We start from the raw sequence: 17,618 nt of genomic DNA on the forward strand, positions 1-17,618 counted from the left end.
AATTATTTGAAGAGCAACCATGACAATATTGTTAAAGAAGCTCTAAACCATTTGCTAGTTAATTATGAAGGAATCTCTTGGAGGGGATGGAATACAGCACGATCATCTATAAGTAGAAATAAATGATGCGTTCACAAACTGCGGCGCTGATATGCACTTTGCTTGTGTTAATCCTAAAAGAATGTGGCTAATCTCTGCACCTAAAAAGAATTATCTGATGAATGCTAGAGGTCTTGGTGAACATGTGAGCTCAGCATGAAGTATGAAATATAGCAGCATGTGTCGCTGAATGTGCCAATAAACAACTGTAAAAGCAAGTTTAACCTGTATGGAAGCCTTTCTCTCTGATCAAGCCAGGGAACAAACCTTGTCTGCAAATGAACAGCGACATGTTTGCGGTTAGCGCAGGTTGTAAGGTAAACTGGTATATTAAAGGTAGCCTGAATATATACTTTAATGAAACTTTCATTCGTGGGAGAAAAGAAGTATCACTCTGATAATTACAAGTGTGGTTCTCTCTCTTTTCTATATATGCTTTTCAAGCTATCAAGTCTAGAGACGATAGCTATCAACTCAGAAAGGAAAAGAAAAGAACAGGTCTAAGAAAAAGAAAAAAAAGAGAGTAAAAGCTTGAGAAAAACATGTCCACTTCTATCAAAAGGCAATCATATGAAAAGCTTACCTTGTTTAATGCTACTGCAGCAAAGACGATTGTCATCTATATAGGTTGCTTGGAGACCCATCATCCAGGATCCCACTGATGTATCGTCATGAGCATAAGTCTTTAGAGATGCGCTGCACGTAATAAGTAACCTGGATTAGTTTGTAGCTCACGTGGAGAGTGATGAAATTGTATGATCTTACAGTAACTGAAGTAAAATTCTGCACGTGAATAACACAAGGATGGGCTCTACTCAATCACCAGGACTTCTAATAAGACCATCTGAAGTCTGGTTCTTATACTTCAGAAAAGCATGCTGGGAGACTTCTATCCACTTCACATATGGCTCAATGACCATCATACAAAGAGAGGATTGAGGGCTTCGGACTGCTAATGTAGTAGAACTATACGATCTAATATTGATCCTAGAGTTCCTATCATCTACCAAATTGCAATGAGCTGCAACCCCAAGTCCTGAACCAACCCAAGTCCATCCTCACCACTAAAACTTTAAACATGATTTCAAACTAAAGCTTTCCCAGTTATAGAATTTATAACCAACCTGTTTATGTCAATATACCAAGCTAATTTTTTGGAGAGTATAAGAAGTGAACCAGCCGCATGTCGGAAGTACCTGAAATGATAAGAGATTGATGTTTATCCAATTTCTGGTCATTCAAGCAGTCTTCAAAACCATAAAGTGATGGCACAGATATCAACCAAAATTATCAGTAATACATATATAGGAAACATCTTATTGTGTTGTCATTCACAAGTTCAGCCACTTACGATTTTTCATCTCCAAATTTCCACCATTCAGATTCATACCATGGGCTTTCCCTGAAAAACAACAGAAGGTTATATATCGTTGAAGCAAATTCCAATAACCTCAAAATTGAAATTTGAAATGTTCCGGGGCTGAGAAAAGCTAGGAACCTCAAGCTGCTTTAGAAAAAAATAACAAATTTTCACATGACTTAAAAGTAAGAATGGGCAAATTGATGACTTTGCCCAAATGAAAGTATGAATGAAATGCACACATGCGTGTAATTGTTGGATCAATACATAATTATAAATGCAACAGAAAAATGGAACAATGCAGGCATGTATCTTTCATGCTTTCCAAACTAGGTAAACGCTCTTGATGGAAATGATATATTAACTTTGCATAAATTCTACCAAGCAGATCAGAATGACAGCACTGAAACATGATGGTGGATAAGTTAGGAGAATAATGCCGTGTAATATGAATTTGATTATTCCAAATATATGGTGAAGGAAAGCCCAAAATTTCCATTAAATACTTAATCAATCTGTAAAGCAGTTGTACCGCATATTTAGATATCTGCAAAGTATCTAGGTAGTGAAACATAATTAGGGAGAAATAATATTAGATAAAACACGTACTCTTCAGTTACAACTTCTCCAGATTTCATACAGCCAATGTAAGCACTAGCTTGACTGCGACGATGTTCAAGAAGTTCAATTAATCCCTCTACACAAGAAAACACAGCAAACAACAATGAAAAATAGTTTTAATGAATAAAAGTTGAATATCCTTCGTGTATGTTCAAATAACCAGATAAGACACTGAGATATACCAAGATCAAGGTTAATATTGTTATCAGCTTTTACATAAAATTCCGCATCCCATGTTTGCACAGCAGTGCTAAAGAAGGACTTCACTTTCTTGGGCAATTCTTCTTGAGCCTCCTCATGACCTTCCTGAAACAAAATTAATGATAAGTGCACTTAAACTCCATCCAGAAGAATCCAAGTAACCAGTGAGAAGAGGAACACCATGCAAATACATTTGATTTAAAGAAAGCAAGTGAGCTTTTTGCATCCAGAGTTAAGTTCAAAATCTAAGGAATATCCAGTGATTATGAACAGGAAAAGGCTTTAATTTGAATCCAGGACATCTAATAAGGAAAGGATAAAACTTTGAAAGGTCAGTGCTAATATTCATAACTACTGAAAGTACATAATACTAGAAAATGTGCATGTGCACATTTAAAAAGATAAGCTATGAAATACAAATTTGCATTGCAGCACGTACAAGAATCAAGAAATCCTTTGTTGAACGATTTTCACCATTGATATTTCGATCTAAGCTATCCCCTCGATTAGCACTGCCAGTTTAAAAGTTATCATAAAATCCATGGCATTAGTAGGTACCTCAACCATAATACTGGTAGTGAAATTGAAATCAAACCAAGCAAATTGATTCATAGAAAAAATAATAAATCATACACAAATAATACAATAAGACTACAGTGCAAGGGAAAACCTGCGACCAATCACAAAACGGATCACTACTCCTCTTTCCTCAAGTTTTTTTAAGGCATCACCTACAAAAGAAACAATAATGCTGGTCACTTACTTTTCAAGAAGTAAAGTATATATGACTATCGTTCACATTGTGAAACCAACAAAAAAAATGATAGACATCCTATGTGGCATGACAGTGTCATAAGTAACAACATTCTGGTTACAGGGATGCAAGCAGAAAATCACAATAAGAAGAATAAGGATTTTATTTATTGGGTTTATTACCTTCCTAATTATAAAAGATTCTAACCAGAATTTCTTACATTTAGATTGGCCATATTTGGTATATAACATTCATTTTAGATATTTCCAATTTCATGTCTCTTGGTTTAAGAATCTAATTATTTTTTTTTATCAATGCTTTCTTTTATGTGCTTTGAGTTTGTTCTTTATTTGTTGCACCATGTAGGAAATCAAGAATCAAGATGTTAAGCCAGCAAGGGTAAGTGAGATCTATGATAATAACTATGTATTTGACAAGGAAGGGAAGATAGCAATGTAAGGCAACAGTCATTAAATTCCCACAAACTTCAATAAAAAAGAAGGAGAACAGAATGACAACGAAGGTTTGTAAAAAACAGAGGAAATCATTACATAAAAGGGAATCGTCAAGTAAATATTCCACTCTTTCAAAGTCAAAGTATAATGCCATTAGTTGTTGCCTTATTGGATGAAAATCAATGGAATAAAAAAAATCCAACACAGTACAAAACCAAACAAAATTTGCAACCTTAACAATTATTCAAAAGAGAATATACTACAAAGCCATCATATTATCTATCAAACATCAACTAACCTCTTGGCATCCAAGACCCTCTAAACAGCTTCCGCTTCAAGTGACTACCGAATCCAGTATATACACCAATGACTGCAAGAAACTTTTTACCCGACGAAGACTCATTTAGTGACAGCCGACTTTTTAAGTACCCTTGACTCTTAGCCAACGTCAATTCCATTTCTGCCTCCACTACCCTCCTCTCCAAATCCCTGCAATTAATTAATCACCATCAACAACACCAACTCATATCACAGTAAAAAAAAATTCAATTTTGAAAAATTCGAGAAAAAAAAATAAATAAATAAAGAAGACAGAAAAACATACTTGCATCCTAGCACAACTAGCTTATCTTCGACTGTAAGCAACTTCGGTCTCTGCAAAAAAACATGCGAAAACATTACAAAAATTAATATAATTTTTCATTTCTCTTATGAATGAATAAATAAAAAATAAAAAAAGGGATCGATACATGAACCTGAGCTACATTTCTCTGTAGAAGATTAGAAAGTAAAGTTCTGTTCTCTGCGTCTTGCCATAACCTAAACCATAGCCAAACAGAACAAAACAGAAACACACCAATTACAATTAAATCCATAAATCTTAATTAAAATTAATTTATTTAGTATACAACTCTAATCACCACGATCTCAATAAATTATCGCTAAGACATTCGCAATTACAAATTATATCCATTTTTTTCTATGCCAAACACGTCCTAATAAATGCTCATATCGAATATTTTCCAAATTCCATCAATAAAATTCAAAATTAGTATAATTAAATACACAAATTCTCAATAATTATAGCAGCATTATTATTATTATTATTATTTGATGAATCTGATATCGAGAAACAAATGAAGAAATGATGGAAACAAACAAACCGGCCAGCAACGTAGAGCCAAGCGAAGCAAGAGAAGAAAGTTAGGAAGAGAGAAGTTTTAGAGGTCTGTAACAGCTTCGATCTCCATCGCCGCTCTGGTTTTGTCGATAACGGTATACTGATCTCCATGTCCAAGGTGAGAGAGATACCGTATGTTTATACGTACGCGTAAGTAAGTGGATCGTATATTAACAGGTAAAGAAGAACTATGCGATTTGACGGAGGAATTGGTATGTTGGTTGGTTCTGTCGGGATGATTATTATTATTTAACAATGGAGGAGGGGGAGCGTTTAAAGAAATAACAGTGAATAGTTTTGCTTTGAATTTAGATTGTGGAAGCCGTTAGAGAAATTATCGGATGGGAGAATCTGTAGAGTAGTGATGGTACTGAAAAGTCAATTCAACAGCAAGATTAAGTGGATTTCATATTTGTAGAAAATATGAGTATTTGTCATAATAAAAAATGGAAAATGTTTTTTTTTCCTTACTAAAATATTTTCTTCCACTTCTTGCTGTTACTTTTTGTATTAAGTTTAAATGAGTGTAAATCTAGGATTAATGTAGAAGATTCTTTCTGTACTTAAGCATGTTTTTCCAGTGAAAAATATTTTTTTAAAAAAATTAATTATATTTTTTTTAAAGAAAAAAAGTGTTTTTAATTCAAAAGTAAATTAAAATTTTGTTGTTGATATTTTAGTTTTATTTATTTTTAATTTTTAATTTTTTTTCTTGGTAGTTTTATTTATTTTTAATTTAGTCATTTAATTCTATTTTATTGTATATTATTTTTGTCAATTTAATCCTTATTTTATTTTTATTTTTTTCTTGATTTTTTTTGTAAAATTTTTATTAATTTTGAATTTTATCCTCCAATCCAAGTTTATGGTCTGTTATTTTTTTTTTTTAGTTTGGTCCTTAATTTTATTTTTTCATCTTGTTAGTTATTTTTATTTTCAATTTAGCCTTTTAATTGAAAATTTTATAGTTCCTCTCTAATTTATTTATTTATTTTTATTTCCATACTTATTCTTTTAATTAATAACTTTTATTTTAAATCTTTTTGTGTGATTGATTATTTTCTCAATTTTATCTTTTATTATTTGATTTGTTTGTGATTGAGCTTTGATATTTTTCTATATACAAAACTTTTAGTCTATTCAGGCTATATGTTTGAACTTTGAAAAGTTAATACAAATCGATATTTTTTTTTCTTGCCTTATTTTGTTTTTTTGATTTTATAGTTTGATATTAGTTTTTTTCTTAATTTAAAAATAAAAAAACTCATCATTTGACATTGATTACTATTTGTTTTATTTTTCATGTTCTTTTGACTTATCTTTTTTAAATTTCATTCTTAATCATTTGGTTTATTTGATTTTTTTATAAGATTTGGTCCTTAGTTTTTTTATCCTTTTACTAATTGAGTTTCCTTTTCAATTTCATCCATAGTATTTGATTTCAATTTATTTTTAAGTCGAATTGGATTCTTTTTATTACTATTTATTTTTTTAAGGTACTTTTTAATTGCATTTTTTTTTTTTGGTAATTTCATCCTTCAAATTTTTTTATGAAGGATGTTGCTCTTTTTTTTTGTCTTCTATAGAGTCCCGATTTTATTATTGAGATCACAAGTTTCAAAAGCTGACACATGTTGATTTTAATCTTTTTTTATATAGTTCTTTTATAAAATTAATTTATTTTCAATTCTATCCTTTAATATTTATTTTTTTTTGAATTGGTTTTTGTGTATGTTTTTTTTTTTCACTTTCCTTTCTTTAAGATTATCTCAATCTTATGTCCATAGTTATAGATTTAGTAGATTAACTTGAGTTATTTTAAATTTTTTTCTTTACCTTTTTTAATTTCTTCACTCCATATCTTTTTGTTGAGAATTTTTCTTTCTTATTTTTTGGTTTGTCTTAAATGCAGTTAGCCACAACATCACAAGTTTTAAAGGTTCACATGGATTACCTTTAATTTTTTTAAAATAAATTGATTTTCATGTTTTTTTTTTCACTTCATTTTCATATTTATTTTTTTATGAGATTAAATATCTTAATCTTAATTATCTCTTCATTAAATATCAATTTATTTAATTAGATTCATGTATAAAAATTTTAATTTATTATTGTGAATTTTTTTATATAAAAAAACAAGATTAAAAAGTCTATATATTCAATTTTTTACTAATAAATATTTAACTTGCAAGAAAGGACAAGTCACATAACTAATACACACGTATATACATATGTACATATTGAAAATGAAAGAATAATATGGATGATTTATATTATATTGTCATTCATAATTCATGAGATTTTGTTATCGACTAAATTATAATTAGTTTTTATAATTTTACAAATTAAATTAAATTAAATAACCTATTTAGTTTTAAAAATAATTAACAAATCCTTGTAATTTTAATGTATTTGTTACTTGATTTTATTTTAAGAAATATAAAAATAAATAAATAAATAAATAAATGTGTGATTGATGAGGGGAAAAAAGAAATTTTTTAGAATAGAGAAATATCAAATTAAATTACTTTTCAAATAATTTTGCATGCCAAAATGTATGTCAATAATATTTTTTTTATTTTTTAAAAATTATTTTTGACATCAGCACATCAAGATTTAAAAACACTAAAAACATATTAATTTAAAGTTAATAAAAAAATAAATAAAATTTAATTTTTATTAAAAATATTTTTAAAATGCAGAAACAAACAAGTCCTAAACATAGCACTGATTGTCAAAAGATTAATTAATTATTTTCCTCATGATTATTCCAGCAACAACTTTTGTTGATCACCCAACTTCATCAAATCCAGTCAACTCATAGTTTTGATCAAAACAAGGAGAGAAAAAAAAAGGTCAACTCATGAACTGAACATAGAAGTAGCCCTTGCTCTCTTCACGACACTAGCAGAGCTTTCTGTGGCAGTCCCTAAGCTGTTTACTGGGTTTTTTCTTCCACGACTTCAAGTTACCATGATTTCAGTCAAATTTAATTATTTTCTGTGACTGGATTGGGTGAGCAGATAACAAAGGAATGGAGACTATTGTAACAATCACCCTGTTCAAAAAGATGATAGAACAGCCCACACAGATCACTCACAGCATCTGTGTCCAATGGAATAACTTCTTTTAACTTGGTTCTTTGCAAGAAGCTTCGAGTTTAAGAACCAACATGTCAGAGACACAGCACATGGAAATTAGGGCTTTGGCTTTGTCTATCCATCAAGCAAACAAACTCGTGAGTAATGATGTCAGTGTTGCACAATTTAGGGTTTTTTCCAAGTAAATTCATCCATCAGAATTGTCAACAAAGTACAACTAGCATCTCCCAACTACCAGATTGGAGTGAAGATATGACAGACGATAGCAATAATGTTATAATACTTCTTTTAGCTTCTGAGTAAGAAATGGATGAGCCTAATTCGAATAGAAGGATCGCATTTCACCTCTAATTATTGCTCCTTGCAGCTCCTGGCAACATACTTGCTAGGGATGGAACTCCTTGGTTTCTCATTTCTTCTTGTGCTCTCTTCATTTCTTCGGGATCTGTTGTCAAACATAAACAGATTAACACGGTTGGTAAAGTACAAAAAAAAAAACAAAACAGTGGAATAATATGTCATCTATAGCAGTCGAGTTAACAAGTCTGGCATAATGTTGAGGAAAGCTCCACTAATCTTCAAATGTGCATTTGGTCATATAATACATGAAAAGACAAGCTCCAAAAAAATATAAAAACATGTGTAATGGAAGTCCAGGTTCATGTCAACAGTCACATAAACAGCAAGTTGTCAAACTCGTTGATACAAGGTTGAAGGCAACTGGGCATGTGAAAAAAGGCTTGTCCAAGGAGTCTTGCATGTGAAAGCTACATGTTTGCAAATCACATGAGGCCAATAATTGCAGAAAATAATTAAAACAAATTCTTGGAGCTGAAGAGGTCACAAATTAAAGATTGAGAAATGGTAAAACTATGTCATTTCACTTGCTAGAAATACTCAAATAAGATTTTCTTGATAATTTGTTCGGGAAAATAATGTCTATGGCTGAACGTGTCAAGAATATCAAACATGAAAATGAAAAGAATCAATGCATGTGAAAAAGAAGTAGCCATATAAATGGCTATTTAAAATCCTAAAATTCCAGAATAGGAACACAATTCTCCATGACTTCCTGAACCAGTTACAGCAAATTAGTGGCTAATGGATGCAGCGGAGTAAAAATCATGTTCTTCTGCCAGTCAAAACATTGCATTATTAGGCAGTACTTCACCTCATAAACCCCTCAAGTGACAATATGCATTCAAAAAATCAAATCTATGAGCCACGTCAACTATCAAGTCTAGTGCAATTCCTCAAAGCCATACAATTTGTGAATAAGAGTACTTTACCAATGTTTTCCATTAATTTTGGCATCACAAACATAACCAACACCATGAATCCCATCATGAGACCCATCGGACTTTTGACAACAGACATTATGGAGAAGGGCTCCCTAATCTGCAAGAGAATAAGATATTTGGCGAAAAGGTAGGTTAGTAATTCCTTAAATAACTATATCAAGATGAATAGAGAGAGAAGGATCAACCTCATAATACTGCTCTTCCTTTAATGGCTCTAATACCATTTCACTCAGACTCCTCCTTTTCTCTGTTAGTGTTGCCTGAACCTTACCCGGGAATCTAGCACTAACATCGACTCGGACCTAAATGTTTTAAAGAAAATTCAATAATGGGAATATAATACTACATGATAATTCACTAATCAAATTTTACAGATTGAAAGACTTACTGGAGAAAAGAAATAGCCGGTAGCAACCACTTCAATTAAATGGGTCCCCGCTGGCACATTATGACTTTTAATAGACAGGTCAAGGAATGAAGTAAATAGAGAGTGCTTATTAGCATCCCCTTAATGCTATAACATCAAGGTTTACATGTGAATAGAGTTACTCGGTCAAACCCTCAGCACAAATACCCCCCAAAACCTACAACCAATGGAAATGGGTATGGTTTTCAAATAATTGATTTGATTAAATTACTAAAAGGGCATATGAAGAATTGAATCATGCTATTTAAAAAAAGCATGCCAAAGCTATCACCGAGTCAAGTTCGAACAGAACCATGCATAGAAGAAGGAAAAAACAGTAGGATACAATGAAAAATATCCATCAGGCCTCAGAAAAGTAACATGTTGGCCACCATTTAGTACAACTTTGACATTGGATATCTTTCCATGACCTCCAAGTCGTTTTGCATCAATACCTGCTTAACAAATTCAGGAAAAATCTAAGATGAACTAAAAAAGAAAAAAAGATACAAATAAGAAACATAGATGTAAGAATTACACAAAACAAAATATACTCGTTAGTGCTGTTCTAGACAAAAATAAGCCACAAATCAACAATCTATTGATAATTTGATACTATCTTCGCCGAGGGAGAATATTATTGGACCTTGCACAGGCTAACTAATCCGTGTCATAGTTTCACATTATATACATTACCAATATTAGTGACAAAATCATAGTGATATAGTTTATTTTGCAAATTCTACTTCGCAGACAGAGGCTGGACTTCTACTTCTAAAGAAATCACTTTCATGACCTTATGCTATGCATCGGTTTACTCCCACCTCTCCCAACAAAAAAGAACTCTTTCTCACAATCGAACTAAGATTAACAACAATTCACCAAGGGTGGACTGGAACAATTAAATTCACCCGAATCCCCGACCAAGATCCCAACATTAAAATCCATCACCCATTAATACCCTCATAAAACAACAAACAACTCTTTTCTACCGTAGATTTTACACATTTCTCAAAACAAGAGCAATAGGATTTAGAACTAGTTGGGGCATCTAAAAATGGCTCACAAAAGGTCTCAACAAACCCATTATTTTTCTACCTAACAAACCAAGAAAAAGACACCATCTTAAGCATAAAATTATTGACTGGAGTATTGAGTTTAAGGAACATAACAAGAAAAACTTAACATGGAAGAAACACGTAAATTGCACAAAAAAATTACCTGGGATCTTCACTCTACCGTTGATTGCGTAACCATCACCAGAAGACCTGGTAATAACGAAAACAATAACTTAATTAATATCAAAATATGCAATCAACGTAAAAATAACAGAGAGAAACCGTACACAGATGAAATTGCGAGGGATGGAGAGAGAAGAGAGAGGCATAGTTGAACGACGAGGAGGAGAATCACCGATCTCGATCTTACGAACGATGCCATGATAGCAGCTTAAAATCAGAGAAAGCTTCAAGCCTCCAGCAGCTGACAAAAACTAGATTCAGTCCTTTTTAAAAAATAAATAAATAAATCAATTTTGTGTGGTTTATTGTTACGATGGTAATTACTAATTACTAACTTCGTTTTTTTTTTTTTTAAAGTATTTTAAAATTTTTTAATTTTTTTAAATTAATATATTTTTAATATTTTAATAATTAATATCAAAAATAATTTTTAAAAATTAAAAAAAATATATTTTAATATATTTCTAAATAAAAAATACTTTTAAAAAAACTACAACCATACTATAATTCGAGAGGAGGAAAAGGCTCTAATCACAAGGTCGAATCTCGAGTCTGTTAATCAATCCAAGCAAACATTATTATTGAGACTACAACATTTTGCTCGTTACCCAGCCAAACTCAACAATGTCAATAAGATGATTAAAACCCTTATTAAGCCGAACAAATTTAGTAGGATTATTGTTTTGTCCATTTCAACTCGAAACCTCGACAAGCTCTAAATTCTAAATTTTCTAAATTAATCTGTTAAACCAAAATTGATTTTAACATCTATACTCTCGAGACTTGAACCTACATATTAACTTCAACATGTAACGAACAATATAAAAAAAATTTACACCGAGCATCCTAAGATTTAATATTTTTCAACCTGCCTATTACCTTAAATTCTTATCGGCGACCACCTCTTTCAACGGCAGCCACTACAGTCACGCCGCCAATCACAGTATCACTAGTTCGTAACGCCAACAAGACATGAGCCTCATCAACAACGACCTATTTCAATGTTAGCCACCAGAGTCACGCCGAACACAATATCACCACCACACATTGTCATCAACAACATTACCATCAACGACAACAACTACATGAAAAGGAGAGAGAATAGAAGAGGGATGAATCTTAAAGTTGTCGAATCTCCCTCCATATGCCTCCGTCTGCCTCACCACCGACCAAGAAAAAAAAAAAGAATTAACGATGTACCTAATCCTCTAGGTGACCCTCTAAAGATGGTGGGTGGCGTGCACCCACCATCTTTGCAGTTAATGGATTCTCTGGTTTTCAAAATATTTTAAGGGATGTTATTTAGTATTGTATAGTTGTAGTGCACTGCAATAATGAAAATTTACTCTTGAAATTGATCAGATCTGTATACAAAATAAAAGGTATAATATTTAAAATATTGGTTGCAAAGTACCAAAAAAAAAAAACAGAATGTTTTTTCCTTCGAACAAAAATGTGTTTTACAAGTGGGGCACCTCCCTCCAACAGACATGATCATCCCAAAATACAAAACTTGTGGTTTACATTTACACTTGTGATGACGGTACATTTGTGTAACAACAACACATATCGACGATCAAATCAAACTGGAGAAGAAAGGCCCTGAGAAAAAAGCAGGATTGCTTTAGGCCATGATTTCACTGAATGCTATAACCCTAACTTTTTCGAGAACCAAGTAGAGAGATTAGCTATCACGAACCCAGCAAAAACCTGCAGCACATGACAAAAGAACATCAAATTGATAGGATTACACTGTCATTTATTCCACAAAGACACAACTAACAAACTCCAGCTCCTGTCTAAAAAACAAGGCAACGGGTCATTTAATCAAGCAATATCCAAATGCCATCATCACTTTGTAACAAAAGATTTTATATGCATGGAAGTGATGACCAGACAGTTTTTACTAAACTAATAGCAGCTTTCCACCCTTTTCATCATAAGATGGAAGGAGAAGAAAATGACAGACATTAGCTAAATCTCAGTACTTTAATTTGTGGCAGATATAATGAAAATCTTTTTCCATGATGTCGAAGAAACTTAGCTCAGAAGCACTTTTATGATAATGGAATTCATTACCTGAACAGAACCAAGGATGTAAATTGCTGAATAATGACGGCCATGAATCACCATATCAGCTAGCATAGCAAGAGGGATGGTGAGGGACATGCCCAAGGTGGCCACCAATGGAGTTGTCCATACAACACATAATGCCCTAGCAGGAGCAAAGCAACTTTAGCATGAGAGGCTAGAATGATGAATATGAAGCAGTGATATAAAGACGGGTTGCTTTCATGTACCAAAAGTAGTCAGAGAGGACACTTCCAACAAAGCCGTTGGCAAGAACTATTTCATCCATTTTAGCAGAGTGCGGGATTGTAAACTTGGGTTCAATTCCCAAGGCTGTCAATGGCCAAACTGACAGACCAACAGAAAACAATGATTCAGTCAATTAGGATATGATACATCCAGGCAAAGAAAACCCAAGAGGAAAAGAGAACGATGAAATCAAAATGATAAATTGTTTTTAATTCAGATTTATTGCACATCAAAACATCAATATATATATATATAAGATTGAATCAAGGCTTGAAACGGAAACCAAATGCAGAACAGAGCCATCACCACACAAATTGAGAAGTAAGACAAGATTGCTTTAAGAATATCAATATCTAAACTCCAGGTCTGTAATGACAAAAAATAAAGTTTCTTAGTTGAACAAGTAAGTCTATCTGAGGTTGAATGTTGACTCCGCAAATGACTATTATTCTGTGCCTAAATCATCAAATCACATCCTAGAAAGCTATGATCCCATGATTCTAGCTGGTCTTATGCATTGTCACTTCACCCAATAAAAGGACATTGAACAAATAACACATCTTACCAAGCCACCACAGAGCTAATAGAGTAAACAATCCTATATATCCGAACAACTTTTGCACATCAACCCTTTCTCCTTCTTCTCCAGCAAACTTTTTAAGAAGAACTGCAGCAACGATCGAAAAGTGAAACACTAACACTAATTTGGCAGAATTAAATGACCACCTATGCATATTGAGACAAAATATATGAAATTAACCAAGTGAGCCAACCTGTAAATAGTCCGTATGACACGGCTGAGAGAAGCCCAAAAAGATCCCCAACAAGAGAACGTTTGCCATTTCTAAACACAAATATCAACCATCAATGCCCACAAATGAAGTACAGAGAGCAAGCTTATTAAATAATAGCTGCCCAAATAAAACATTTCAAATTTGATGAAGTTATAATCCTGCATAAGATGATACTGCACGTAGAGAAACCACGGTATTTGCATCAAATGTGTTTAAGTATCAGTAGACTAGTTGACTCAGTGCTCTATAATGTTTTCAGTGCAGGTAACATTCCCTTAGAAGACAAACGAACCTTAACTATCACTTTTCTGTTCATACTTTAGAAAAAATGAACTGGGAACCTGAATTGGAAAGTCTTTTGGTACATTACTAGAAAGGTACCTTATAAGGGCACATTGAACAGCACCAATGATGTCCTTATTTCGCTTTATGCTGACAGATAGGGAAGTTAAAAGTAAGGCAGCATAACCAACAAATACAGAGCAGTGGACTTACGCAGAAGCACTTAGTTGTGCGTCATCAGCAGCCCATGTTTTTCCCAAAGTAGTCATGGCAACCCCAGCCATGCTCACCAGGACAGCTATCACCTTTGCTGCATTTAAAGAATCTTGACCCAAAAACGCACCAATGAAGAGAGTAAAAAGTCCAGAAGTTGATGACAAAACTGTAGTACTCGCAACACTCGTTCGTGCTAGTGCAGCATTTGATAGGTACTGCCCACAACAAAAGAGGTTAACTAAGAAACTTCTTGAATTCCTGTTAATTTTATGAACTGAAAGACTTTACAAAAAAGAAGACTGAACCTAGCATACATACATGGACAAGCAATATAGAAACATTCTTATCTTCATTTTGTACATGCATTTTAAAGCAATGTTGGTATTTTCCCTTGATCAATATTAGATACATTAAATGGATTGTTATGGTGCCAAAAGGCATAGAGGAAAAGCTAATCCTGAAGAAGCCTTACCTCTGTTACAAACCAGATAGGGGCAATATAAAAACCACACATAGCAATTTCTCTGGCTGTGAGCTCTTTTTCATGTTTCAGAACATTCAAATCATCCTTGTGTCTAGAAACTAAAGGCCTTCCTTCTTCTGAAGATGTAAGGTCCAGTTCACTGCCTTTTTTCGTCAAAGTTCCCTGAAGTTCCAGTTCAAAGATTTTGTGACTTAAAGGAGAGCTAAATTCATCGGATGACCCATTTATGTTGGCTGCATCATTACCACTTTTAGAAGTCCGTCGTTTTAGCAGATTACATATCCAGTCTTTAAGGAATGCCAATGGGAGGTAAACCACCATAAGAGAAGCTCCAAGATAAGTCACTGCAAATGGTTGCTTATAATCTGCAAAGATATCCTGATGGGCAAGGGCAATGCATTTTTATACCAATACATCATTCATTAGGCCAAAAAACTAAAATGCACGAAAACCTTATCATTTAGAGTTTTGTCTCCATAAATTTCAATAAAAATTCAAGTATTCTCTAGCAAACACTATCACGAACATAATTCCTACGGTTATCCACCTACAATCCATTCCATTGCGAAGAAACCAGACAGTAAAGAAAGATAGTAATCATGTTATTACAGATCTGTGTTGTTTTCTATTATATTCACATACATCACTTCCGCTCTTTCCATCACCAACTCGACTAAATAACCTACAATTATTTGCCAGATAATTTTTATTTTCTACAAAATTCGGCATTCCCCTTCTTTTCACCTCATTTCTTTGTAAACCAAAGAATCTTTCACCGAAAAAACTCCCAAACCACCCATCAAATGTAAAAGGGTGAATCAATGCAGCTTAGTTTTATAATTAAGCAATCTCAAAATTGAATTTTTAACACAAAACTGTATTTCTTTCACAACAACAATTCCAATAACAACAAAAGAAAAAACAGCCATAGCATCTCAGGCAAAACAAAACAAAAGCAAATGCTGATTTCAAGTTTCAACAACTGAGCCAATTGCATAAACCCTGAGATAACATGAGCATAATGTGCATATACACATCTAATCAACGACTCACAAATTTAACCAAAACACATACGCAATTCAATTCCCAACAAAAAAAAAAGGAAAAATATGTGAAAAAAACAAAGTTAAAATTACCTGGGTAACTTCAGCAGAGGTGACCCATATAATAACAACAGCAGCTATCAAGAACAAGCCAGCTTTATATCTCCAACCCATGAATGCTTCACAGATTTAACAAAAACCCAGATAAAGAAAACAGCCAAAGAATTTCAGAGATCTGCAAAATTTCTCAGATCTTAATTTGAGTATGTAATGGTCACCGACAACGTTCGCGGGTATAATCAACTGTAATTAATAACTATAAAATCTTGCAAGAAAAACGGAAGGTCAAAGGTGATGTTATATCTCTCTCTCAGGCTTGGCAGGCCTGTGCTTCGATGCTTAACCAGGCGGCTGGTGTAAATTGCGAGTTAAGAAACAAAAAACAAAGGAAGAGATTCTTGCCAATTAAGAGAGAATTAGCTTGGGAAAAAAAAAAAAAAAAGGGAGGGAGCAAAGGTAGAGAGAAAGACGTTTAATTTGTTAGATATTATTTTTTTTTTTCTTTTTAAGTTTTGGTGGTTTTTATTCTACCGTCAGGTATTTTTCAATCAATTTTTTACATCTAAGGTTAGGGTGGGTGTGCTTGTTGTGGCGCAACAACTCCTGAAGAAATGTATTACGTGTTTTTTTTGTGAGGTACACGTACACCGCACTTGATAAACAAGCACTCTCTAAAATTATCTATATTTTGAAATATTTTCAACACAATTATTTTTAATAGTGTTTGATAGGAAGTCGGGATGTGGGAAGCAAAACGAATAATTTAAATACAGACATCATAGTAAATATTATTGTTATTAAATTTGATCTTGGTCTAATTAGTTGATTTTAGACGTGACTAACTTATTTTTAAGAACAAGTTTGGTTTTTAAAAAAAATTAATTTAAATTTAATTATATTTGACCTAATTTAATTAATAGATCAGTCTGTAATCTAATTATCTAGGTTGATTTTAATATTTTTTCAATAATATAGTTTTTTCTTTTAAAAAATCATTAACTAGGGTTAATCAATGATGTGGGAGGATTTTTAGGGATTTTTCTTAGTTATTATCATTTTTTATTTAGTTTAGAAAAATATTTTTTTATTGTGTTTTTTATCTATTTAGTCTAGTAAATCAAATATTAAGATTGATAATTTTATTTTTTTCCCTGGTTTTTTTATGACTTTTATTTCTTTTCAGGTTTTCTAGTTTGATTAGGTTGATTATTAAGCTTATTTGAGGAATTGATTAGAATTGTTATTTGCTTGTTGTGTGATGGAATAAACATGGCCAAAAAAAGTAGTATAATATGATGTTATTGTGTAGGAAGGGATGAAGAGGTCCCCTTTTAAGAAGAGACATTTAGGAAATGATGATAGAAGATATGTAGAAACATATTGCATAATTGAAAAGAGATGTTTAGGAATTGATGATAGGAGACATGCAAAAATAGGTTGTAAAATTAACTTTTTAGTTGGTGAAGGTGAAGAGCCAAAGAAATCGTGAGAAGAGTGATCACAAATCTATGATTAATTTTAAGATCTCATTTAAAAGGCATGAGCAACAAAAATAGTTTCTTAATTGGGATGAATATGATGTTGAAACTAAAATTTTTTATAATTTTAGTTCACTTGTGGATTGAAATCAACCTTTAAAGTTTGACAAAGATAATAAAAGCGATGCTGAAGAAAAAGATTTAGATGCAAAATTCTTGGTTT

The 17,618-nt window shown here is 32.5% G+C and overlaps 3 protein-coding genes across 3 annotated transcripts; all 3 read right to left on the bottom strand.

Moving 5' to 3' along the window:
- Positions 1 to 28: 28 nt before the first annotated feature.
- LOC118051260 (hydroxyproline O-galactosyltransferase HPGT2) lies at positions 29 to 5,096 on the bottom strand. Its single transcript, XM_035061888.2, has 12 exons — positions 4,654 to 5,096; positions 4,246 to 4,309; positions 4,095 to 4,144; positions 3,789 to 3,979; positions 2,952 to 3,012; positions 2,721 to 2,793; positions 2,263 to 2,386; positions 2,069 to 2,156; positions 1,451 to 1,501; positions 1,224 to 1,295; positions 683 to 795; positions 29 to 371 (listed from the first exon to the last, which is right to left on the bottom strand). The coding sequence occupies exons 1-12, from the start codon at positions 4,779 to 4,781 to the stop codon at positions 349 to 351; spliced, it is 1,038 nt and encodes a 345-aa protein (XP_034917779.1). The 5' UTR covers positions 4,782 to 5,096; the 3' UTR covers positions 29 to 348.
- Positions 5,097 to 7,867: 2,771 nt separating this feature from the next.
- LOC118051259 (ER membrane protein complex subunit 7 homolog) lies at positions 7,868 to 10,994 on the bottom strand. Its single transcript, XM_035061887.2, has 7 exons — positions 10,824 to 10,994; positions 10,700 to 10,746; positions 9,825 to 9,933; positions 9,461 to 9,524; positions 9,258 to 9,374; positions 9,061 to 9,169; positions 7,868 to 8,216 (listed from the first exon to the last, which is right to left on the bottom strand). Exons 1-7 carry the CDS (start codon positions 10,916 to 10,918, stop codon positions 8,119 to 8,121), a joined length of 639 nt encoding a protein of 212 aa, XP_034917778.1. The 5' UTR covers positions 10,919 to 10,994; the 3' UTR covers positions 7,868 to 8,118.
- A 1,141-nt stretch (positions 10,995 to 12,135) lies between these two features.
- LOC118051258 (uncharacterized vacuolar membrane protein YML018C) lies at positions 12,136 to 16,458 on the bottom strand. Its single transcript, XM_035061886.2, has 8 exons — positions 15,951 to 16,458; positions 14,803 to 15,192; positions 14,328 to 14,545; positions 13,812 to 13,882; positions 13,604 to 13,705; positions 13,020 to 13,137; positions 12,799 to 12,934; positions 12,136 to 12,429 (listed from the first exon to the last, which is right to left on the bottom strand). The coding sequence occupies exons 1-8, from the start codon at positions 16,029 to 16,031 to the stop codon at positions 12,367 to 12,369; spliced, it is 1,179 nt and encodes a 392-aa protein (XP_034917777.1). The 5' UTR covers positions 16,032 to 16,458; the 3' UTR covers positions 12,136 to 12,366.
- Positions 16,459 to 17,618: the final 1,160 nt, after the last annotated feature.

The sequence above is a fragment of the Populus alba genome, chromosome 18, assembly GCF_005239225.2.
Source record: "Populus alba chromosome 18, ASM523922v2, whole genome shotgun sequence".
Taxonomy (NCBI): Eukaryota; Viridiplantae; Streptophyta; class Magnoliopsida; order Malpighiales; family Salicaceae; genus Populus; species Populus alba.